The sequence below is a fragment of the Protopterus annectens genome, chromosome 11.part0, assembly GCF_019279795.1.
Source record: "Protopterus annectens isolate FY-2018-M chromosome 11.part0, PAN1.0, whole genome shotgun sequence".
NCBI classification, from domain to species: Eukaryota; Metazoa; Chordata; order Ceratodontiformes; family Protopteridae; genus Protopterus; species Protopterus annectens.
Window position 1 is genome coordinate 259,998,340 of NC_056745.1, and position 24,079 is coordinate 260,022,418.

At 38.6% G+C, this 24,079-nt stretch overlaps 1 protein-coding gene across 25 annotated transcripts in view; it reads left to right on the top strand.

Moving 5' to 3' along the window:
- The window catches only part of C2CD5 (C2 calcium dependent domain containing 5), a 1,731,257-nt gene that overhangs the window by 1,700,879 nt on the left and 6,299 nt on the right, over positions 1-24,079 (top strand). For all 25 annotated transcript variants that reach the window (XM_044087723.1, XM_044087713.1, XM_044087716.1 and 22 more), the window contains one exon: positions 13,973-14,119. In XM_044087723.1, coding sequence (XP_043943658.1) covers positions 13,973-14,119 — 147 coding nt within the window. The remainder of the gene's footprint in view (positions 1-13,972; positions 14,120-24,079) is intronic.

Consider the following 24,079-nt stretch of genomic DNA (forward strand, 5'->3'; position numbering starts at 1 on the left):
GTACTCCTAAAAGTCAGACAAGAGAAGCCAAAGATGATACTAATTGCCCCAGACTGGCCCCGCCAGCACTGGTACCCAATTCTAAGGAACTTGTCTCAATGCCCGGCTTGGACCTTGCCTCAAATACCTCATCTACTATCCCAACAAAACAATCAGATCCTGCACAGCCAATTAAAGACCTTAAATCTGGCAGTATGGCGGATAATGTAGTAATACAAAACGCGCCTCTCACTAAAGCTGTAATGGATGTCATTTTGGAGGCCAGAAGGCCTAGTACCAGAAAATCTTACGCTGGAAAATGGAAGAGATTCTGTATTTGGAACCAGGCACAAGGAATTGACACAGCTGTACCAAATATTCCTCAGATTTTACAATACTTAACTGAGATGCTGGACAAAGGTCTATCCTTTTCATCAATCAAAATTCATGCCTCTGCCATTTCGGCTCATTACAATACAGAGCCACCAATCTTTTCTCATCCCTTGTTAAGGCAGTACCTCAGAGGAGCCAAGAACTTAAGGCCTCCAAGGAGATCACCAATACCTGCATGGGACCTCAACTGTGTTTTGGAAAAACTCACCCTGCCTCCTTTTGATCCAGCCGCTACAGCTGATATAAGGTTTTTATCTTGGAAAACAGCTCTGCTCCTAGCAATAACCTCTGCAAGATGAGTCTCAGAGCTACAGGCACTCGTGGCTGTGGAACCTTTAATCATTTTTTATCCAGACAGGGTTTCTCTGAGGACAAACCCGACATTTTTGCCTAAGGTAGTATCCAGTGTGGCCCTTAACCAAACTATTCATCTGCCTACTTTGTATCCAAACCCACAGAATAAGGAGGAGAGAATTCTGCATTCTTTGGACATACACAGACAACTACGCTTCTACCTGAACAGAACCAAAGCTTTCAGAAAGACAGAGCAACTACTGGTTGCATATGCTGCAGGATCACAAAGAAAGGCGATCTCAAAGCAGACTATTTCAAAGTGGATAGGCCACTGCTTTCGATTCTGCTATTCACAACATGGCAAGCCAGTGCCTAAGGGCATTAGGCCACATTCAACCAGAGCAGCAGCCTTCCTCAGGGGAGTACCAACCAAAGACATTTTAGAGGCTGCTACCTGGAGTTCAGTGCACACCTTTACAAAGCACTATCATTTACCACTCTACTCTAAATCCAGGACAGGCTTTGCTACTGCAGTTCTGCAGGGCCTCATAGCCGCTCCTAATGCTATTTAGCTCCAGCCTCCCAACCTTAGCTTTGGGATTCAACCCAAGTGTAATGACTGCAACAGTGAAACACGAAGAACATAGTACAGTTGTGTACACTTACCATAAATGTAGATGTTTGAGTGTATTCACTGTTGCAGTCCAGGTTACCCACCCACCATCCCCCATATCTTTGCTGCAGTTTATCTGCTCTTCTCTAACCTGTACAACCTATGTGGTGTATTTGCTTATAGATGAAGGTATCATATATATTTTGGTGCATGCATGTTTTATTGGCATATTTTTAGCCTACCCTTTGGGGGGCACCTGACATCTGGGGCAAGAAAAACTGATTGGGCATTTTGAGGCAATGTAGAAATTGCCTCATGTACACAGACAACCCTCTCCTCCTACCACCCAACACTACAACCTGTGAAAGATGCACTTATCTAGCCAAACTGGAGGTAAAGCTCTCTTCAACTAAGACTGAACCTGACAGTCATGAGGAGAAGGTAAACATTTGCACCACACCACACTCATCACATAGTCTCACTACGTCTACACCACCAAAATCCACACATAGAAACTCAAAAACATTCGCAGAGGCTCTCAATAATAATCTGCCTAAGCAACAGAGACCTCCAAAGCAGAAACACAAGCAACCTCCATTCCCCAACACAACCCAAATGACACATAGCCCACAGACTCAGTGTGCCACTCAAACACAGCCAATAAGGCAAAACAACATACCCAACACACTAGTCATAGGTGACTATAGTCAGGCACACTGATGTCCCACTTACCAGGCTAAACAAGGAGAAGGTTACTGTCAGCTGCCTGTCGGGTGCCAGGATCCGCCACATAACCCACGCACTCAGGTCACTCCACAACAAGTACAAATATGACTCTGTCATTGTCCATGTTGGTGTGAATGACCTGAGACGTACCTCCCTGGACTACATGAAAAGAGACATGGAAGAGCTCTGCGATCTTGTAGCCCAGTCAGGTATGACCCTAGCCCTGAGTACCATTCTGCCATCGCCCAAAATGATACCGCAGTGCAAGGACAAAATGATTGACTTCAACAATTGGCTAAGCTTCTGGTGTCATTCTAAGGGGATCCAGTATCCGTCTGCTTGGGATGACATGGTCGACAGACCACGATGCTTTGCCACAGATGGCCTGCACCTGTCGCCCCTGGGATTCCGGATACTGGCTAAGGCTCTTGCTGCCCCTATAGTGCCTTTTTTAGGCAGGGTTCAAGTAACAAATTCACCACCATAACAGGAACAGGCAAGCAAAAACTGAGGGTAATGCTACTCAATGCTAGAAGTCTAAATTTCAAAATGCACTCACTCGAGGCACTCCTTAAAATGGAGAACATCGATATCTGTGCAGTGACTGAGACCTGGTTCAAGGCTCCAGAGAGCACCCCTGCACTACCAGGCTATAACACATACCACACTTTTCGGCCGTGTAAGCTGGACCGAAACACCAAAGGTGGGGGTGTGTCCATATTCTTTAAGGATATCCACACCTCCAGGCTAGTTGCTCAGCATAATGCATCCGAGGTTATCCAAGTGCAACTAACTCTTGGCAAAACTGCACTCCAAATTTTAGCTTGCTACAGATCCCCCACCATGCCCCAGGATTCCCACTCCTCTTTTCTTGATGTACTGGAAAATATTAGGGTTCAACCAAACACCCTAATAATGGGCGACTTCAACTACCCCACCATTAACTGGGAAAACTACTCATGTACCAACTCCTTAGCGCAACGCTTTCTGGAATTCATAAACTCCAATGCCCTAGATCAACTTATCCACACCCCCACCAGGGGCAACATTATCCTAGACCTAGTCATTACCAACATGAGTGACCGGTGTTCCACACCTGAAGTCAACTCCTCGTTGGTCCGATCTGACCATAAGCTAATCACCCTTGATATCCACATTCCACCCCCACCCCCCATTAAGGAAACCACAGTAAAAAATTTCTCCAAAGCCAACTTCATGCTTCTTAAGACAGAAGTAGTGAACTTCATGACACCCATGCAGATGGACAATGCAGTTACAACTGTTGAATCCTACACAAATGCACTCTATAAGCACTTACATGAGTGCATGGATCGTGCTATCCCAAGCAGAACCAAGACGCTATCCTCCAAAAAAAGGAAGCCGATCTGGTGGTCCCCTACCATAAACAAACTGTACAACAGAAGGAAGAAACTGTTGCGAAAGAGAGTAAAATCCCATGAGTGGAGGAGCTCCCTGGTCAGCCTCAGTAAGAAGCTGAGATCCCTTATAAGATCCTCCATAGCTAGCTACGAAAATAAAATCGCCACTAATTCCAAGGGCAACCACAAAGCATTCTATAGCTATGTCAAGAATCTCAATGGCAACACCCAGATCTGCTCTGAGTTACAGCACAAAGGCACGAAAATTACAGAACCAACTGATATTGCCAACATCCTGGCAGATAGGTTCAGTGCTAACTTTACCCCCCCCTCCCCAAAGGGCCCATATCTATACAGGAAGAATGCAGAGTCCCTGTAATCACAACTACGCAGGTGAAAGCTGCACTCTCTAAAGCCAAAAACACAGCATCCATGGGACCGGACAATATCCCAGGCTGCGTTTTACATGAACTTCAGAATGAACTGGCTCCCCACTTAAGCACCATGTTCAATAATAGCCTTGCATCAGGCTTTGTGCCCACTGAATGGCGCACAGCAACAGTTATCCCACTCCGCAAAGGGGGAGCCACCACTGATGCTGGGAACTATAGACCTATTAGCCTGACGAGCCTGGTCTGCAAAGCCATGGAACATATCATCATGGAACTCATAAACAAAGACATTGGTAACCTCCAAACTCTGGATCCCACCCAGTTTGGGTTTGTGAAAGGCAGATCATGCCTCCTGAACCTGATCGACTTCTTTGAGGCAGTCACCAAAGCCGTAGATGAGGGTAAGGTGGTTCACACAGCCTATCTTGACCTCGCCAAGGCTTTCCACATCCCCCATTCTGGAATTATAGCTAAACTCAATAAACTAGGCATAAATCCCTACGTCACATGATGGGTTGCCAACTGGCTCACTGACAGAACCCACACTGTAAAAGTTGCAGACTCCAAATCTGACCTCAAACCAGTGACAAGTGGAGTACCACAGGGTTCCATCCTGGGACCGCTCCTGTTTGGTATCTACTTCTCTGAAGTACAGGCTAACACAGAAGGCCTCTGGCTAACGAAGTTTACAGATGACTGCAAACTAGGAGCCATAGTCAAGTCCCCAAATGATGTGAACATCCTACAGAAGGGCCTCTCTGAGACAGATGCCTGGTGTCAGAGCCATGGCCTCAAGCTCAATGCCAAACCGTGCAGTGTCATCCCCTTTGGTAAAAACTCTGTACCCATGAACTACTACATAGGCAGCAATCTACTTAACACCGAATGCGTGATAAGAGACCTTGGGACCCAGGTGGACAGTAGTCTCTCCTTTGATAGTCACATCGCCACAGTAGTCAGGAAGTCCTTCTATGTGGCACACCTCATCATAAAAGGGTTCTCATCCAGGTCATTGTTCCCCTCTACTCAACACTCATTAGACCCACTATAGAGTACAACGCCCCTTTTGGAATGTACCTCACAAGACATCTGCAGCAGCTGGAAAGGCCACAGAAGTACCTCACAAAGAGGATTACTGGACTCAAACAAATGCCCTACACTGACCACCTCAAAAAACTCCAGCTTTACTCCGTAGCATATCGCCTACTCAGAGGTGATCTCTGCCTAACATATAAAGCTATGTCAAACCCAGAGCTGTTGGACATGCTACACCTAAAGAAATCCCAATCCCTCCGAGCTACACGCTCTAGGGACCTAAACCTTGTCACCACAATAAACAGGACATGCTGGAGGGATAGATTCCTATCCCAGAGACTTCCCATACTCTGAAACAGGCTACCCATCTATGTCAAGCAAAGTTCTTCAGTAGCACTCTTCAAGAAAAGTCTTGATGAGTGGATGGGAAATAGAAAATACACCCCGGGGATCACTTCTGTGTTTCTGCTCGACAGTGGCACAGGAAAATAACTTTCTTGGGTGGCGTAAGCCAAGGAACCTTGTTGGCTAGGCTTACGTAGGGTGGCGTAAGCCAAGGAACCTTGTTGGCTAGGCTTACGTAGACCCTAGTACCTACCTATGAAGAAAATGGCGTCGGCTGCATCTTTTATACCCCTGGCGCACTGACGTCAGGGAAGAGGCAACAGCAACCGACACCGGACCTAGACTTTGGAATTCAGGCTGACTGAGGGTAGCCTGCCAGCAGGATAACCCAAGTGTAATGACTGCAACAGTGAATACACTCAAACATCTACATTTATGGTAAGTGTACACAACTGTACTTTTGGGCTATATAATTTGAAATTACAGATGTTTGGATTTAAGATAAAACTTTTATCATTGTAGAAGTAAAGAAGAAAACAGGATGCACACTGAGAGGTTTGAACAGTGTTAATGGTAACTGTGGAGAACTAGCCACCTAACGGGACACTGGAATGGCTGCGGGGAGGGGTGGGACATGATCCATTACCCTGCATCGGGCCCCCTTTAACCATGATCCAGCTGTGTGTATGATCAGAAATAGGTATTGGATGTGTGTTGACACTTTCAATTAATTGCACACGTTCCTGTGAAATATAATTTATGTCTAGTCTAGCCCAGTTGTTGTACCTTGGGAAATAATATGTAAATTCTGTCCGAGTTCCTACTACTGAATTCACATCTTCCATACCAATTATTTTCATAAAGTTCTTCAGAAATCTATCCTCTTTTGTTATATTGTCCCTTCTAAGTTCCCCTGATACATCCTCTCTATTGTAAATCAAAGTCCAGTTGCAGTTTTTAGTAGAATATGAATATATGCTATTGTAATCCTTCTCCTTACCAGTGGCGGCTGGTGACTTCAAATCAAAGGGGGGCTGTGGGAGACAGCTGAATGGGTGGGGTCAATGGGAAGGGTGTGGCCAACTAGAAAGGGGAGGAGCTATGCTTAAAACCACAAAACCTGTAATTTAATTAAATACGCTGCCTTGGGTGCCAGACTGTCATTATGAGAGTCCAATCAAGACAAAATGAAGTGTAGAAGAAAAAAAAATATTTCAATGCATTAGCTGCATGACAGCTTACTTAATATCTACATGGAAATAAAAAGATTGTGAGGCATGAAAAAATAAATTACTTTTTAAATACATTACTGGAATGCCAGTCAAAATCAAGCATAAGAAAAACAAGCAGTGCTCAACTCAAACCACTTCTTCTTGCACTGCAGTTCTAATTATAATTTATATTCAGCTTTATTAGAGTACAAAGTAACATGCTGAAAGTAGCAATCTCTATGATACCCCCACTTGTAAAAATGTTTGTTATCCAAAAAAGACCTGCTGCCTGACAAGACCTATCTACTTGTTTCATGGGGAAAACATGATCAAAGTAAAGAAAGAAAAGCAAACAAGAAACAAGCTCAAGATACATTGCTTAAAGGATTACTGCACAGGTTATGGACCACACACAATATTTCTGTTTGGTTTATAGGTAAAGCCTGCAAAGATGACTGCAAGTCTCCAACAAATGTAATGACCTTCTTAAAATAATGTAATCCTGTCCTTTATTATAAATACTGTCATATGCATTTCAATACCCAAGGCTTATACGTTATCTAGTTATGTAAGTATTCTCCGCATGGCAACAACAGAAAGGCTTTCAATGTTGGTAATTCTTTAACAGTATGCATATTAAAGCTTACTTGCATCTTACAATCTCAGACAAACTTACCTGATGGTTATTAAAGCATTGCTACTTAAACACAGAGCAACAGGCACTTTCTGAATAATAATAAGCATAAAACAACAGTATAAAAATATGACAGAAACCAAAATATTCTACAAAGTCAAGGACAGATGAAAAGCCACTGTAGTATTTGTGGCCACCTTGGATGGGAGGATACTCTGTACATTTACACTGCATAATTGCTCCTTGCCTTGCTTGGACACATCCAGAGTCACTACATGGGGGAGTGGGGTGCAACAAGTATGTCACAATTTGAAATGTCTCTGGTTGACTGTGATGGCATTGACACATTTGTCATACCTCTCAACCTCAGAGCAAGAAATCTGGACAAAGCCAGACATAGAAGTGGGACAAAGGCCCAAAAATAAGGACAATTTTTAAATATTGCTCTTATAAACTTAGAACGATAATAGAATAGTAGGTCTTGCATTATTATGAATTGTCTGAAGGGTATGAAATCTGAAACTGAAATCTCTGTCATTATTTACTAACTTCAGTCTTTAATGATTTGCCACTAATTTGCCAAAAAAACACAATTTTATGAAAAACTGACCAAAAATGTGATGCAAAAATATAAAATAGCCACACAATACAGCTGGGGAACCTGTCAAAGAAGGGAGACTTTTTAATATTAGTACGGGTAACAAGCAGCTGACAAAATAAAAGAATCTATATGCATTTCTGAAATAAAAGTTATCTATAACTCTGATTATTACAGTTATTTATTAATTGTAAACCCTCCACGTTTTCTTCCAAAATTGTTATCTCATCTCTGGAAAAAAGATCCTTTACATGTAAAAACAGTGGCATCTTCTCATCCTTCAAGATGAACCTGAACCTTAATTAAACCTCCTAGCTTTCTTGTTATGTGTAATGATTATAACTTAAGATTAAAGGTGGAAGGGTGTTCCATCAGAATTAGGAAGAGTATTTGCATCAAACCTTTCTGCGATTAATGAAGTTCCATTTGGAAAGTGCAGCCATAGTCAGGAACAGTTTGAAAAATGACACTAGCAATACAAAGATACAATTACAGCTGCTTCATAGCTGTGCTCAATAGTTACTCCTTCAGACAAAATCTGACAGTCAGATTTAAACCTTTGACAAAAACCTGAAAGAGAGAAAATACCTAATGCATCAGCATTTTACAAACTGAGAAGTTAATTGAAAAAAAAACATGCTTGGAGGATCACCCTACAGAAAACAGAGAAATAAATACTGCAAAGTTTAATCATGTAATATCGTGTAAATTTGTAGTGGCAAAGATCAACAGCATGTACCGGTGCTTACCGAGAACAGTTGACTCAAACATTTATGAAGCACAGTTGACGTGTTGTGGCCACGTCTAGAGACAGTCCTGGCAGAGTGTGAAATACAGATTAATAGAAGGTTGAAGAGAACAGGGATGGATACAGTATACACACTCAGCCAACAATGTCTGACAAAGTGGACATTACAGGGAAATAATGTGTCACTTCTGGGTGTTGTAAGGTATGAAGCTGCAGTTTGAAAAATAATTTAATTCTATTTGTGAATGGATGGTTCAAGCAGATTAAAGGGATGGCTGTGGGTACCCTGTTTACACTTGCTTATTCTAATTTGTTTGTGGACCTTTTAGAAAAACATCTACACCTTTGACTATTTTAGCAGATATGTTAAACATTATTATAGACATGGTGATTTGATTTTCTTTTTCAAGAGGGTACCCAGAGGGCTGATGGTTTATACAGGATCTACATGATAAGAGAACTCAACTGAAATGTACAATGCAAGTGAAAATGCAGGATTTTAATTATTCTGATATTGATATTAGGGTTATGGCAGGAAAGTAATAGCCACCAGACTTTATCATAAATCCATTGGTACTTTGGACTGTGTTAAAGGAGATAGTTATCATGTACTGCATTTACTAAAGTTTTTAGCATGTGGAAAGTTTTAAGACCCAAAAAGCTTGCACTAAGCATAAGGAATACTTGCCAGAAGCTGAAAACATAATTGAAATGTTTATTACAAAAAGCTATGAATGTGAAGATGCATTGAGATCTTGTTGGAAGGCTTCAACTAAATCCAAACAGGAATTATTTGGTGAATGGATTAATTCAATTGTTGCAATGATATTAATGAAATAAGATAACCAACGAATACTGGCATAGAGTTAATCTAAGTAATGGTCAGAAACTAGACAGGATATTTAATATTGTTACACAAGAAGTGGTTAAAAGAACTTCAAAACAGTAACAGAAAAAAAACCTAAGAGAAATCAGTGCAATCCTCACAAGTATACCTGAAAAGAATAAAAATCAAATTTGTGTGAGCCGAGGCATCATTGCCATTTATTTGTCAGCATATTACTTCTATACCTACACTACAGATATATGATGGCAGTGGTTAAAATATGCATCCCTCCCAAGTACTGTTCCCCTACAAGCTGCACAGCTGTAACCACTACAGACAGGCAATTTATTGGTTTACGCCAGTTTACCTGGTGCAGCAAAAAAAAAAAAAAACACCTACCTCAGGTTATGTATTAGTCGTCCTCTCTGCTCTGCACTCTCTCTCTCTGACTGCAGCCACCACAAGCCAAAAACGCTGGTATAAATTAAAATAATAATAATAATAATAATATTCACCAATGAATGGTCCCAAACTCCCGAATCCCAAGTCGCAACCTCTAAATAAGCTATTGCTACTGATTGTTTCTCACTCTCTTTTTTGAGGAGAGCAAGAACCAATCAGTAGCAATCCAGCCATACACGGACAGTCCAACCCCCCCTTCTAATTTCCGATGCGGGTCATGCGGTTAAACCGCATAGACTTCTGGGCATTACACTGATGCTTTTATTTAAATCTGGACTGCCTTTTACAGCAGTCAGATACTACCAGATAGGAGGTACGTTCTTTAAAAAAACCTGGAACTCGATGAGCATGCGCTCTTCAAGTTCCAGGAGTTTGCAGACACACATAGCGTATTGACTGTGTTTGTTCTAGTAAGTTATGAAAAGAAATAGGAAATTAATTTAAAACTTTATGGCAATTTGCAAATAAATAATCCTGGGTGGGCTACAGTCTTGCAGTCCGATAGCACGAGCTGCCCCTGCTCCTTACTACCACAAGTTTACCATTTTTATCTTTTATGACTTTGTTGTTGTAATTGGAGCCCCTCTAGCAGTTAGTGTGATTACTCCCCTTTTCCTCTGTTCCTGATAACCTGCTGAATATCCACTCTAAAATCCACTCTCTGTCAAATTCACATGCTCATTTATTTCCAGATGTGTCTCCTGCAGTATTGCTATTTTCACTCTGCATTTTTTAATATAATTCAGTACTCTTTCTTTTTATCTGTACTTGCAAGGCCATTCACATTCCAGAATAATATGGGCATGGCATAGCCATCATGTTAAAAAGCTATTGTTCCCCTCTATTATACATGACAGTTTTTTGAATGTGTATTTCCAGCTTTTGTGTTATATGCATATACTAATATTTGGCAGGTTGTTTTTTTTTACTGGTGTTTTTTTCTCATCTCCATTTGAATCTGTCACATTTTTCAAATCTTTTTGTTTTTAATGAAAACCCTCAAGCAGAAGACTAAATACAAAACACCCCTAGCCCCTGTTAACTTGTTACAAACATACAAAACTATGTACATCTTCAAAACATTAAGTTTAACCCTCCAGAAGGAAATGATTACCACAGATTGATGGCTGCACCCACAGACATTAATTTAAAATTAAGTTTACCTATGCTGAAGCACATGCTAGAACTTGTGCTCCCACTTACACTGATTGATCTCTGTTCTTTTCTTATATTTCTATACCTCCTAGATAAGAAATATGCCTTAAGAAAATATTAACTTTTAGCCCTAAGAAAAAGTGCACTGGCTTTCTTTAAATAAAACTAAATTGTACACCGTTCTATTAACTGTGTTAAAGTATTAAGTCTGCTAAGGGACGTTGTTACCTCTTATTCACTTCCCATAATTTCAAGCTTAATTTTTTCACTGAATTGCTTGCCATCGTACCTTTACATTTTGCATTTCCATCAGTAAAGAATACTCAGAATTCTCAAGATTAACTGCTTGCACCTATAGGCAGCTTATCTCCATGGCAGTGTGCTCAGCAATAAGTCTTTGTCACTTTCACTCAGGAAAAGAATGCCCAGCTGCTCTCAGATGCAGAGAGACATCTATACTCCACCAAACATTTGCCAGTGGAAAACAGACGAGCTAATATCTTTGCAATTGTAAGAATCTTAGCATTTTTATAGGTTTCATAATTTTGTCTTATTTGTAAGGCCTACATGCTTACAAAAATGCATGTTTGCAGCATAAGCCAAACGTAGTTATCTAAATATTCACTCTTGTAAAATAAAAAGAGGAAGTATCCTAATTCTGCATATAATAATAATAATAATCAGTGCACTTTTTCACCCCACCAGCCCAAGATCGCAGCATACGAACATTAAACTTGCTTTTGTCCAGCATTTTTTTCTTTTTGTACTGTAAAACCAGTATTTCTTACAACTCAAAAAGAAAAGTACTTGTTTACTTTAACATCTTCAACACATACAATATTCACTGACAGTACTCCCTGACATTTAAAGTACACCTGACTATAGACTACACAAGACTGTTTTACTGTATACAACATGCAGCTTATAATACGAATACCAGTAAGAACAAAAATTGTTTTCCTTATAGTTAGTTTTCCCCTTTTAATGTCCTTATAAGCATTAATGATACAAAGTGCCATATATGCTTTGCATTCTACCCACAAGTTTAACAAACTCAACAAAAGTCCAGCGTTATCAGCCATATTTCACAAATGTGATAAGATGCTTTGTAGTCGTCCATTTGTTTACTAATATCAGAGATGCTGGTCTTCTTCCTGTTCATCTCCATCTCCCAATTCCAGATTCTGGTTCAAGTTCAAGGTACTGCTGAGTCTTCTAGTCATCTCGTGTACTTTTTTCTGTCACTCAAGCATTTTCCTTTGAAGCATTGGAAAAGGTTTCGCTGACAAAGTCTGTCTGTGAATATTACTGTCAGAAGCTTGCTGCCACGCTTTTTGTTGGATAAACTTTGGTACAGCAGAACATTTCAGGTTTTCTCTGCATGCACTGTCTTCTAACTATTTTTTAAACAATTCTCCTTGAGAAAACTCATATTCAGCCAGCTTTTTCTTCATGTCATCCTCTATTTTTTGCATTTTTATCAGCTCATCCGAATGGCTAGTCAATGCTTCTTCTATTTTTTCTAGCCTTTTTTGTTTGAACTGATATATTCCTTCAGTGTTTCATTTATTTTAATCACCTCTGAGTACATTGAATTTATTTTTCCTCTAAATTACTGGAAGAAGAATCATCATTCCAACAGATAGAACATGCAACATCACAGAAATAAGTTAAAGCAAATGGAATAGTGATTATAGGTGGCATCTTTGTGGTGGGGTAATTGATATAGCCCTACTTTCAGCTGAATCTTTTTCCTTCTTTTAACAGAAGATTAGCTACATAAGGTGCATATTTGATAGCCATACAAACTGTTTTATTGATGGATGCCATTGATTTCCATTTTATTAAACGGGATCTGGATTTAGTAGTCTTCCCTGCCATGCATAAACTCCTGCATCATAGATAACACCTTACTCCAGGTATGGAAAATAATGCTAGTGGCTGTGTATTAAAAGATGGGGAAAAGAGTCGAGTAATTTATTGTCCATTAACTCTTCTAAATTCACTGTCAGTAGTCTTGGAAAAATTAAGTGTATCCAAATAAGGTCTTATTTTATTAAGAGGTAGAATGTAAGGAAAGTAGTTAATTTTGATGTTGTGTCATAGAGGTCCATATTGGAAACTCTGTTGCTCACTATAGGAGTTGTTGCGCTTAAATATCTACCATTTAAGTCCATCTTAATAACTTATGAAGGTGATATAATTGTCATTAATCAAATACTGAATGTTGCATTACTGAAACTGAAAAAAAATATTTTGATGTAATATAGAGCTGGACTAATCTTCGTAGTCTGGAAGTAAATGTAAGCATCTTTTTTCTGTAACTCCATGAAATATATTTTTGTAGGATTTGACTAAGCTCAAGTTGATTGTTTAAATGTCTCTGCTTTCTAGGAGCACAGGTCTATCCGTATCCAGTGTTTAAGGAATACTTTGCTAGACTGAGTAATGTAATTTTTCAAAAGTTGACTTCTATACGTAAAATACTAAATTGTTTGAAAGTTGAAGTTGGAAATTTGTAAAGATGGTGTTACTTTCTGTTTTGGACTATAACTGCTGATACACTCACCTTTTAATAAGTATGCTAAAATAGTGTACATTTGTTATGCTATTATGTGATTTATGACATGCTCATCGTACTGTGTACACTGTTGCAGTTTATAGAAGTCAGCAAATCAGCCAGATTAATAGGAAAAATGAATCAAATTTGTGTACAGAATGTCATAAAACTCTTCATTTAAGTTTTCATGTTATGTCAGCATTGTGCCATAAGGTTACCCTGTTGTACTCAAATAAAATATAAGAAGTCTCCAAGTTGTATCTCCAGATTGAGTTTCATTGCATTTAAATTGCTTAGAAATATTATGTTGAACATATTCTTGTTTGTATTTTTTTTCTTGAGCTTCTAATACTGTTGTGCATATTTACAAGATGCTTTTGTTTTTCTGGTTGGGTTTTTGACTGTAGAAAACATAAGTTTATATAAAATTATTGGAAATAACTGGAATGGGGGGTATTCTTTCCCAGTACTATGTTATTTATAGTAAGTGTTGAATATTTTCCTGAGCTATGTGTAGTATAACATTTTACTTTGTTAATGCTACATGAGTGACATAGGAATACATAACAAAATGTGGCAGAGAAAATTAATTGTATTTTGGCTTTCTTTGTGTGTGGCATAGGAGGGTGGAGTCAGTGGATTTCTGCACGCATTCATCGCTGAAGTTTTTGCAATGGTGAGAGCTCATGTTGCAGCTCTAGGAGGAAATGCAGTGATTTCCTACATAATGAAACAATGTGTGTTTATGGAAAATCCAAACAAAAACCAGGTACAGTCTTTGATGTATTTTCTTCTCTAGATTTTTTTTCTTTTAACAGTATAGTTTTTTTTTTTCTAAATTTTTAGCCAGCACTGCTTAGACTTCAAACATGGATTTTTAGCATTAGGCATTTAGAAATGTCTGCATTAATTATCTGCTTATAATTTCTTGTCTTAGCTTTATAAGGTGTTGCAGTATTATTCATGTAATGAAGCTGTGCCTATACATGGCAGAGATCAGTAAATCATTGGTACAGGTAGTGCTACATTGACATAGGGGTGTTATTGTTTCCTGTCTGTAATTATCTTAATTTCAGTTGTGTAGTTTCCACTCTTAAATTGCTTAATTTCTGCACAGGCTTCATTGAGGTTGCCAAAAGAATTAGGCAACAGTGTGACAAGGAAGGTAAACTGGACATGGCTTAGTTTCACCTGTGTCCTAAAAATGTTCCTAACTAGTGCTGTGAAGTTAAGAGGCACAGTGTTGAATAGATTGTTTTTTTTTTTAATTGCGCTGCCCATTTACACTGAAAGTTGGGATGCCAAAGGATATTTGTAGTACACTTCACCAGAGCTATGAGCAACATGGAAGAAGCATAGTACGTGATGAGTCATTTTTGGAATTTATTCACTTCTGCTTAAACCCTACTTTATAGAACTCAAGTGCATTTTGTTGTATCTGCGTCTGTTGCAGAACTCATTTGTATGCCCTGAGCCTGAGCCAGTTCCAGAGGTCCCCTGAAGTCAGTTTGCATCAGGCTGTGCATTGGACAGGTTTCGTTGGATAAATGATCTTAGGTTCACAAACAGCAAAGCAATGCAGAAAACTGACCAACGGATCCTGCTTTCCCTGTAGCATGTGGTAAAGAGCAAAATACAGCAGTGGACAGTCCTAATAAACTTCATTAAGAAGTATCCTCATACATATACTTTCCTTGCATAGTTTTCAGAAGAGATAAAGTGTAAGATATGTCTGGAATGTGTAGTGTTGTTTTTTAAATCCTCTGGTGTATTGGGTACCTTTTGTGCCATAGTATTTCAGTAGTTTTGGTGCCAGATGGTTAATATGTACACACAGGAACATGTAGAGTTTTTTGTGCATGGTAAACTATCTTAGTAAGCCCAAGATCTGAGGTACCTGTATTGTGCATGGTGCTTACAAAAGTCTCTATATTGTCCATTGCCATGAGTACCTCTAGCATAACAACTGCTACAGTCCTTAGTCTTGCCACCCTACATTTAAAGATTAGAGATAGTGTGAAAGTCATTTTGCAATTTTTTTCTTTTTTGTCCATAGACCATATCATGGTCTTAACAAAAATCAGATATAACTGTATACATTGGTTATTTGCTGTGATGAACTGGGTAAATTCTGGATATGGTCTTTAAATCCTTATTGTTAAACTTGATCATTGTAAAAATGACAGTCATAATTATGCTGGAGTGCCATTTCTGAATCTAACTGTACATTTACCAGGCCCTTCTACTTCTAGAACATTCAATATTCCTTTCTCATCAAATCTGAAACTGGTAATTTTAATTCTCAACAACACCTTTTTTGTGTAAGTAATATATCCCTTCATCGGTCACAAAGCTTTTTGGTACCCCAGCTCCACCATGCCCTGCATACTGCCTCTTTCTGTAGTGCTGCACTCCTTGTACTTAACTAGTCATAGTAATGTGCATGCACTGTCCAGCCCATGTTTTGCATAAGGCATAATTATGTAGCTCAACTGGATTCAAGAGCCTTGAATTAATATTATACATAGTTGTGAACCTTGACATTTTGTTCTGTGTTTCCTTTCATCTTTTGGATATACTTTTAATCATCTGTCAGACAAACCAGTGCCTAGCTTGCTGCCATTTGACAACTTAGTGCTGAACTCCACTGTCTAGTGTCCTCTGTCACTCGCAAACCAAGGTTTTCCAATCCTGTCATTATTTTTGAGTAATATGAACCTCCCGAACATTGTACTATTACACTGTAGTAAGTCATGCATCTGTAAATCTATAACTTGCACATATCTGTTCGTAACATTAAGCAGCCACCCTTCAAGTCTCAGTCAACCTGATGTCCTCCATCCCCATGGAGGCACCCTTCTCACCATTGTACGTAACTATATTTAATATCATACTCATTCCTATCTTTGGCCTGCTATTCAGAGTAACCAATAGGGAACATAAACCTTAATATGCTACTTTTGCTCGTAGTTTAGTGGAAGGCTAATTTGTTTATATACGTAACACCATACAACATTCCGTCAGCCTTTAGAAATATAATGCAGACTGGCACAGCTGGCCTCCGAAAAGTATTAAATTACTCTGGTATCAGCTCATTAATTATTCTATGTTTTAAATGATTCATCTAGTTTAGAAAATAATTGTTTCCTGTGTAGATGACCCACCTCCCTGGACAGGATTGTCACGAGTCTTTTAATGAACCTAAATGGAAGCCATTTTGTATCAGTTCAGCCCGACCTCACCAAATATACATTTAATATCACTTTTAGTTGTCCTTACCATCATGGTTTATAAATCCTCTACTTTAATAGCAGTGCTGTCTAATAATAGTTTGATTATGGACCAGAACCGTGAACCATATAATTCTGGCCAACATATTCTTAAGTATAATACTTGCCTGCATATCAGTCAATTAATTTCAAACATGGCTTACATTTTCATCAGAGTTCCATCTTTTTATGCTTCCTTACTTATTACTTACGTGTAACGTGTATTTATAGCTACAGTCCGATTTACAAATGATGTTATTGACACTCCCAGCCAATCTTGTACTTCAGTCATTTACTAAGGAATACAGCTATTCTAAACAAGCCATGGTATCTATGCTGAAATTAAAATCATGTTTTCTGTACATGTTAATTCAGTCTTCCTGTGAAATTCTGTCTAATAATGTAGCTGGCTTTATCATTGTTCATCTGCATTGTCTGGTTTAAATTCTTAAGTAAAAACACAAGGCAGGACCACCATAGTCAACGGATAAGTGCTTTCACATGTAAAACATGCTTCATCAGATCTCAAAAAACAAACAGTCAGATTAATTTAAACAGATTTGAAATGGTACTAACCAATCCAATTACAGCAGAGAAAACAATTAATTAGTCAGTTAACCCATTCAGCAGTAAAGCAAATGCTGACTGAAGACAGAATGCATTCCATGTTAAACGAACAGTAAAAGTTATCTAAATAAAAACAACATTAACACACACATAAACCTTGATAAATATGTATATGCATATATATATGTTCATATAAAAATATATATACAAATGTAAAACGGAACATAGCAAATATATATCAAATAATAAACACACATAAAAGTAAAATAAAATAAAATGACACCTACAAAAAAATGTTTCATGTCAATTATAATATATATTATGATCTAATCATGATCTATTCTATAATATTATTTGATTCTACTTTACTCTACTTCATACCATCTTATTCTATTCTATCTTATTTTATTATGTTTCATTTTAATGGGCATGCTAAGCCCTGGAAAAACGTGAGCACACAGTCTAAAAATCCACTTTACTTCTACCAGCTCGAATTGATTATTCAAATTGCCCCCTCTCATATTGATAGGCACTATTTGTAGAACTCTAAAGCTAAATGTATTGGTACTAAAATTAGCTACATGTTTGGCTAGTGCATTTTGTTGATTTAAATTTCTGATATCATACAGGTGTTTATAGATCCTGTCTGTCAACCTTTGTGTAGTCTTAACTACATAAAAACAAGTACAACAATTACAGAATGCAAGATATACCAAATTGACACTATTACAAGTGGCAATAAATCTAGGAACAAACCTGTAGTTTACAACAGGATGGTCAAAATTCTGTACGATAGTTATAACACTACACATCCTGCAATGTTTACATGGAAAGGTCCCAGGGCTCAAACTCCTGTTTAAATCCAAATTACTGTTGGGACGCCCCACTACATCCTTGCATAAAATGCGTTTCAAGTTTTTACTATTTCTATAAGTGAAATGCGGAGACCTCCCCACCATCCTGGCAGTGGCAGGATCCAGCAAGAGAGCATGCCAGTTACACCTCACCACTTCTACTACACAGCCAATATCCCCTGTATAGGTGGTAACGAAGTGAAGCCTATTGTTACTACCATAACAAGTCATGTTTCTTGTTGAGGAGACACTCATGCCCACTACCTCTTCTCTTACATTCACCAAAATAGACTTCTTATAACCTCTCTCCAAAAATAACCTATCTAACTCGTCCAACTGTAGTATCAGATCATCTAGATCCCTACAGATTCTCTTCAGTCTATGGTATTGACTTTTGACTATGTTGGAGAAGACCATCCTAGGATGCATACTGTTAAAATGCAATAAAGCATTCGTCCAACAGGGTTTCCAATATAATCTGGCACTCAATAGTCCAGCAGAATCTTGATGAATGGTAATATCAAGAAAATCTACAGAAACACAGGAAGAGGTCATACTAAACTCCAAAAAATGAGTTGTAGGTTTAAATAGGCAACAAAATCACTCAAACCTGCTTCATTACCTTTCCATAAAAATAAAATATCATTGACAAAACGTCGATAAAGGGAAATATTCAGAAACCCAGGATGGTCAAACAAAAAAGCCTTCTCCCAATGGTACATAGCAAGGTTAGCATAAGAATTCGCACAGGGAGTGCCCATTGCCCATTAAAAATAAAAATATTATTAGTCAGCACCATGTCCAGAAGTGTAGTAATAAGCATAGTCTCTTCATTAGACATACAGTCACAACCAGTAAGGACCTCTCTAACAGCTTCAAGACCAAAATCATTAGGGATAGAGGTAAATAAGTTCTTAACATCTAATGTAACCAAATTGCATTTTGGGCATATAGGACCACAATTATAGGTCCCAGTATCATCCAAACGTTGAAGGGTATCTTTTAATATAGTAGGTATCATTTTAACTAGTGGACTCAACTTGTGTTCAACATAGACCGACATAGTCTCAGTCACCCAACCACTGCCAGATACAGTAGGTCTCATTGGCGGGATATCAAAGACTTATGTATCTTGGGCAAGCCTTTTATTAAGGGAACCAATGGATGTTTAACACATAAATAGGAATAGAGTTCAAAATCAATCTGCCTACACATTAAAAGATCATATAGATTATCTCAAATTTCTCTAATGATCTTATCCAAAAACGGGGTATCAATCATTTGGTATGTATGAGGGTCTTGTAGCATAGGTAACATGGCCCTAATATAACTAGAAGAGGCTAAGAGGACGATGCCCCCACCCTTATTGGCAGGTCTAATAGTTCAAGCATAATTTGCTCGCAAGGAAAGAAACACTTTATAAGTGTTCTTATGTCGATCCCCACAGGAAAACAATTCATAAAAATCATATTCACATAGTTTAAGAAAACAGTCAACATGTGTTGGAATAATAGGACAAAAAACACTCTTCCTTTTTAACCTAGAGCCATTCTCGGTATTGAAAAAACCTTCATTAGAATGCATTAATTTTAAAGCTATATTCCTACCAAAAAATCTAAGATGTAAAAGTAGATCTGTTAGGTTAGTACCTGCTGAGGGAATATAGGAAAGACCCTTATTCAACAGGGTGCATTCTGCTGAGGTAAGAATATAGTTAGACGAGTTAAAAACTAGTCCATTTACTTTCTGGTCCGTCGATCCACACTGTTGTCGTCTCCAGAGAACTTTCTCTTCCGTCGTCCCCAGCTGGGTCTTCTCGTCAGTGAACTTACTCGGGTTTTTGTGGGTAGAGGTAAAAAATTATCTAAATTGAGCGGAGCCATAGTTTTGGGTTTCGCTCCCATATCCACACTCATAGCAGCACGGAAGCCCAATTTAAATTCTAAGTAAGTATATTAACCCATCATCTCTTAAAGTTTTCATTTAATGTACTAAATTCTTACTCACCCTTTTGTGATCTGTTTACCTCTTTACTTAATTTCTTCCACACTTGTTTATTTTCCCATACAGTGATGGCTTCTCTTTATCTATTTACCTAATTGCTCTGCTATTGACAACTTCTCATGTCCTTCCCTATGGTTGTTTTTCAGTCTGAATTTTAGGTTATATGTTTACTGATTCTGTATTCATTTCTTTGTGTACTGTAAGCCAAATTACAAATTTGTATTTTGTATAATCTCTTTTAAGCTCCCAGGCTGAACCTGTAAACTGTACAAAGAGATCAGTGGTCTACCCCAGTTAATAAATTTAAATAAGTGAAGTGCCATACACTACTCTCGGTATCAAATAACAGTACACAACCAATGCCATGCTCGTATGCTCTGCACTAAGTCTACTGCTAATCCACAGGATGACCCAGGGCTCCTTTTCCTCAGTTGAGACCTAGCTACATGACTACCAACTACTTTTAAATGCTAAAAAAACAGATTACTGCTGCTTTTATCCAAGTGTCTGTCAGCACAGAAGCAGTCTATCATCACATCAGCAAATAATACCTCAATTGAAACAGTTTTCAGTACAAAGCCTCTAGGTGTCTTAATTGATGGTAACTTAAAATATGATCAACACATCAGTCAAGTCATCAAGAAAACTCAACAAAAGTGAAACACCCCTTTCTCACTAACTACTGTAGGAATTCTTTAGCAACATCTTATATTCTCCCTTCACCTCTCTGTGCAGCACCCATCCTGACTAACCTTCACCCACCTTAAAAATAAACTAGAGGTTTGCTACAGTAAAATAGCTGTTTGCATCCAGCTTATCAAACCTTTCACACCACTGCCTTGCACTGAAGCACCTACACTGTCTCAAACTACCTAATCGCCTTACTTAGTCTCAACTGCTTAGTGCCCACAAAATAATATGCAAACTCGACACCTGCCTATCAGTACAAAACATACTTCTCTCCTAGGAATCTCTGCTGACAGAGCAAATATCTCTTGACCAGGACCAAGTCTCATATAACAGTGAATGCAACTCGCTTTACTCAGTGTATGTTGCTAAGCATTGAAGCACCATCCTGCCCACCCTAAAACAAGACAGCATTACCACATGTTTCAAACAGATCAAAAAACAACACCTAAGTTCCTCACAGCTATGTTTATTCTCCCAGCCTGACTAAACCTATGTTTCTTTCTCTGTCTCTTCCATTTCTGATCTCTTTATCAGTCTGACACTCTCACTGTCTCTGTCTGTCCCTTCTTATCCCTGTCTCTTTCTCTTTCATCCCCAGTACTGCTCCACCAACTGAATTATATCCACAATCCTCTCCTACTAATATCCCCTCCTTCCCACCTCATCATCTTACCTGTCTACTATGTCAACCTCTCTACTATCAGAAGTGTTTCTTTATTATTTATTTATATCCTTCTCCCTCCTCTGTCTTCTGTTCCTGCCCTAGTGACATCCTACCTCATTAATGTCAGTATAGATATACTGAACCAATGTGCATTTTCATTGTTATTGTATCTCCATCTTTTACATGTTAGCATGTCTTTGATTTATGTAAACTACCTTCTAAAGTATATGATAAATACTGTTTGTCTCAATACTCCCAGTGACACCAATTGCTGTCCTTTTCTTATCTCTTTCCTCCTCCCAGGTGTAGTAACCAGGAACATGTATGTGCTTTAAGAATGTGCTTTGATGTAGACAACTGTATGTAGGCTTTGCTCGTGGTACAGGAAGCTGAGTAAAGTATAGCACAAATGTTGAAATGATTTGCAGTATTTATGGATCTCTTTAAAACAGAGGAAAACAAAGAAGGGAATGGTGAGAAACAATGAAACTTTATTTTTATTTCCACTGAGGGGTGAGGTATTTTCCAGTTAAGTAAGATTTCAAGAATCTATAGTGTTTATGAGCAGAGGTGAATGGGGTGTAGATAGCTAAAAAGATTTAAATAAAATTACCTTAGGCACAGATTCTGGTTGTGTCTGCATGTGTGCTGCTGTACATTTGGCTTGTTGAGAATGAAGTAGTTATCAATGAACTCATGCAAGGATTCAGTTTGAAGCTATTTACACTATGAAGCAGTTTACTGATTGTTTACTGTATGTGCAAATTGTTCTTTTTTGCTTGGCAAATCTTGTGGGGTTCTTCACAAATGAGGTGTATTTAGACAGACATGTTCTTTGAGAATTATTTTTTGCCATTTTTACTCACCACTGCCTGCTTATCCAGAACTCCTCCTTGCCCTACTGGCCCATTCATTCTCTATCCACCAGAGTGAGAGTCAACTAAGAGGGGCCATCATTCAGGCAGCCATCGGGATGGTTGTTTTTTTTTTCTGTTACGCCCCTATCCCCACTGCACATACCTGGTAAAACATCCAGGGATCAGCACATAGTGGGTATCAGTGAGGGCATGACATTTCCTTGCATGAGTGTAGTAACCTCTCCGGGCAATCCTGCCCCCCTTGAAGCTGGCACTCCTGTGGGGCCTTTGGTCTTTATAGGGAATCTTACAAGGGAATGTTCTTTCACACCCTCCTAAAGTGAGGAGGGTAACTCCTCTGCCTCCACACCAGCTGCAGCAGGTGTCTAAGACTTTACTTGTCTCTTTCCTGAAATGTTGGTACCCCCAGTGCTGAATCCTGAAACAGTGAAAAAAGACAAAAAAATACAAGAGAAGAATAAATATTGAACATTGCTCTTCTCCTTTCGTTTTGTTTTTGTTTTTTTTTGTTTTTTTGCAAGGGGAAGCCCCCTTGCACCCTCTTAATTGATATTACCAAGTCTGAGATCACCATACCTTAGGTAAAAGGAAATATTCCAACAAGTGTCATTCCCAAACTTAGTTTGTTTAAGTCCAGATTTTCAGTTATTCATCCTCCATATTCTGTGCTGCTCTGCTTTTGGTGTCCAAACATTTCAAATGGTTACCCTGTACTTGAAGTCAGATCACCTGGGCCATAATTATGACTTTGTCTATCTGTGTCACTGGAAATGACATCTGTGAATCCTTTTGGAGGCATTTTCATGTTGCTTGGTAAATTACATGCACTATGTGTCCTCTTTGTAAGTCACACCAAGTAAACGTATGGCTTGATATGTTAGTGTATGTGTTAAGATAAGACAGAGTTAAAGGCTCTGATGTCAATTTTTATTCATTCCTTAAAGGATGGGCTCGAATCCAATTCGGCTGTTAAACTAGCTCGTGGCCAACAACAAATTCAGGAGCTCCTTTCCTACCCACAATGCACTATGCTTAATGTCCCTCAGATTTCATTTGCTGCTTTCACAATTAGATGTGGTCTACTGCAGCTCTCGGGCAGACTTGTTAAGATAAGTCAGTTGTCTTTAAAATATTATTTTTCAAACCCTAGTTTTTGATAAATCTTTTCTGCTAGAAAGTTTATTCTATCCATTAAGTGTTTTCCTATCTTTATTCACTCCTTTATACACTTGTTAGTGTAATCTACACCACCATTGTTGGTAGGCCTTTCCTACCCAGTTTCTTTTTTCACTGCAAGGGTGCTTTACCCTCCAGTTTCTTAGTGATTAATTAACCCTTCTTTCTATTCTTGATTTAACAAAAAAAAAACAGCTGATATCTTATTTACTAGTCGTTTCATCCACTGATTGTCATTGCTTGTTGTTGTTTGTTATTAAAAGTTCCATCACTATGCCTAAAAACAGATTTAAGAAATGTGAGAGATGTGGGCATAAAATGCCTTTTTCTGACACCAACACTCTGTGTGCCTATTGTTTCACTGCAAACACCTAGGTCAGGATTACAATATGTGTCTTAGTTTCAATCCAAAGGCTTTAACTGAGAGTAAGAATAAATTAATCTTAAAGGGTATGTTGCCATCTCAGTTCTCTGAGGCCTTATCTGGAGTTCAGTCTCCTAAAATTATTAAAGCTAAGGACCCTTCAAAAAGGTCCAGATTTATAAATTCTTCTGCTTCTACATCCTCAAAGCCAAAGAAAAAGAGGGAGAAATTGGATTCAAAGTCTTCGGAGATCCGACCAAGTA